This window comes from Penaeus monodon, chromosome 31, assembly GCF_015228065.2.
Source record: "Penaeus monodon isolate SGIC_2016 chromosome 31, NSTDA_Pmon_1, whole genome shotgun sequence".
Classification (NCBI taxonomy): domain Eukaryota; kingdom Metazoa; phylum Arthropoda; class Malacostraca; order Decapoda; family Penaeidae; genus Penaeus; species Penaeus monodon.
The window spans coordinates 32737634-32739452 of NC_051416.1; the positions used below are offsets into that span (position 1 = coordinate 32737634).

General features: G+C 29.9%; 1 protein-coding gene across 1 annotated transcript in view; it reads right to left on the reverse strand.

Moving 5' to 3' along the window:
• LOC119593182 (transcription initiation factor TFIID subunit 11-like) overlaps window positions 1–1819 on the reverse strand; it is a gene marked incomplete in the record, with an annotated part of 72269 nt that overhangs the window by 69478 nt on the left and 972 nt on the right. Inside the window, 1 exon segment of the mRNA XM_037942160.1 lies at window positions 1226–1460. Within this exon segment, the coding sequence (XP_037798088.1) occupies window positions 1226–1430 (205 nt within the window).

The window sequence follows — 1819 nt, forward strand, 5'->3', positions numbered from 1 at the left end:
GTGTAATTCTCTGCACCACATTCTAACTTTTCCTTGAAGTTCCCTCTTTTCTACTTTGATTGAAAAAGATATATATGTTTGACTATTAAATTCTGGATCCTTCTTTCAAAATTCTCAACACTGCCTCTCCATAGGCTAAAATCAGAACCATCGGGAATTCTTTTATCAACATTTTTTAATAGGTTAAATCTATCATACAACAATTTATAAAAATCATGAACTTTTTCCACTAATAATATTTTTTAAAATAATGCCTCTTTAATAATTTTGTCTTGTTTATGAATTACTCATTATCTTAAACTCTGGACAAAATATTGCAGAGATAATATATATGAAAGGTCAAAACATAATTTATGATCAAATCAATAGGGAAGGTATCTTATGTATAGATTTTCATTATAATCAGTCCCCATTACCCTGGCAAACAGAAGAAAAAGCTATTTATTATATGTTTTTATCAAAATATCTGAAGGTTAAAGAACCATGGGAAATATAAAAACTATACTTCAATGGCACATGTACCCATTTTTTTCTCTCTTATAATAACCCATGATACATGTACAAATAACAAGTAAAACCAAGTGAGTTTGGTAACAAAAATGTCACAGTTAGGCACAAAGCATTAGCTGATTAACAATTTTTATGACATAACATAATGAAATCAATCACTTCTACTGTGTTCACAAAGCTGAATACCCTGATGAGTTATCATCAAATAGGACATAAACACATAAACTTACTGTGCAACGGAAAGTTAGTCCCCTTCTATATAAATGAGAATGTATACATGTACATTTTTAAATTCAGTACTCTTTGAGTACATCAAAATATACCTTTGGTAAAAAAGGAATATTTTTACATCAACTTATTATGAAATGTTTTTTGGAAGTCCTTGAAATTCATTACTTCAGTATGATATAACCATATTTTAATAAAATCAAATAATACCATTTAATTTTCAACCATTCAGATACTGGTGATATCATTCATATGTAACTAAATTGCTCACAGCATATATAGAAAATGTGTTTTCACACTACTCTCTGTACTGAAAACTAACCATTAATACAAGTTATCTTTCTAAAATTATAAAACTAAATTTTACATGTTGGATATTACTACTATCCTTTTGTCAGTATAAGCTGTACTATAAATTGTAACCCTAATTTTTTTTTATTGCAATCATGCTAATCTTTGTCACAAAATATGTTGGTATGTCACTTACCTGCTTGCTCTGGAGTTGCAAGAAGCTGTGCAAGGGGATCACTGCCAAGAGGTGTGGATTGAGAATCACTCACATCTCGGGAATCAGTGTTATCAGCATCAGAAAAGTCAGAACAATGACTTTCAGACATACTAAGAGATCGATTCCTTGCATCTCCGGTAGCACTATCTGCATCTGAAAATTCTTCTGTGTCTGTCACATCCATTGTTGCAGCCAAAATATCCTTTTTTGGAAACTAAAAAAATAAAATTAGTAATTAGGGAAACAATTCAAGATTTCTGTAGTGAAAGCCTGCAACTTTAATCAATTAAACCCTATAGAATTAATAGAAAGAATATTTAAAAATACAGAAAAATTATTTGATATACTAATTTGGGTCTTCAACAGATATGATAGAATATGCAAGATAATCTAGAGAATTGCTTGCCTGAAAAAACTTTTTTTGTGTGTGTTTGTGTTAATTTCTGGTATCATACAGATTTAAAATAAATGTCAGGAATTAAGCCAAAAAATTATATTCTCCCACAAAAAATGTGTTGGGTAATTCTTTAGCATACAGATGCACTTAACAGAGCCTAGGACCCCCAACTCTAA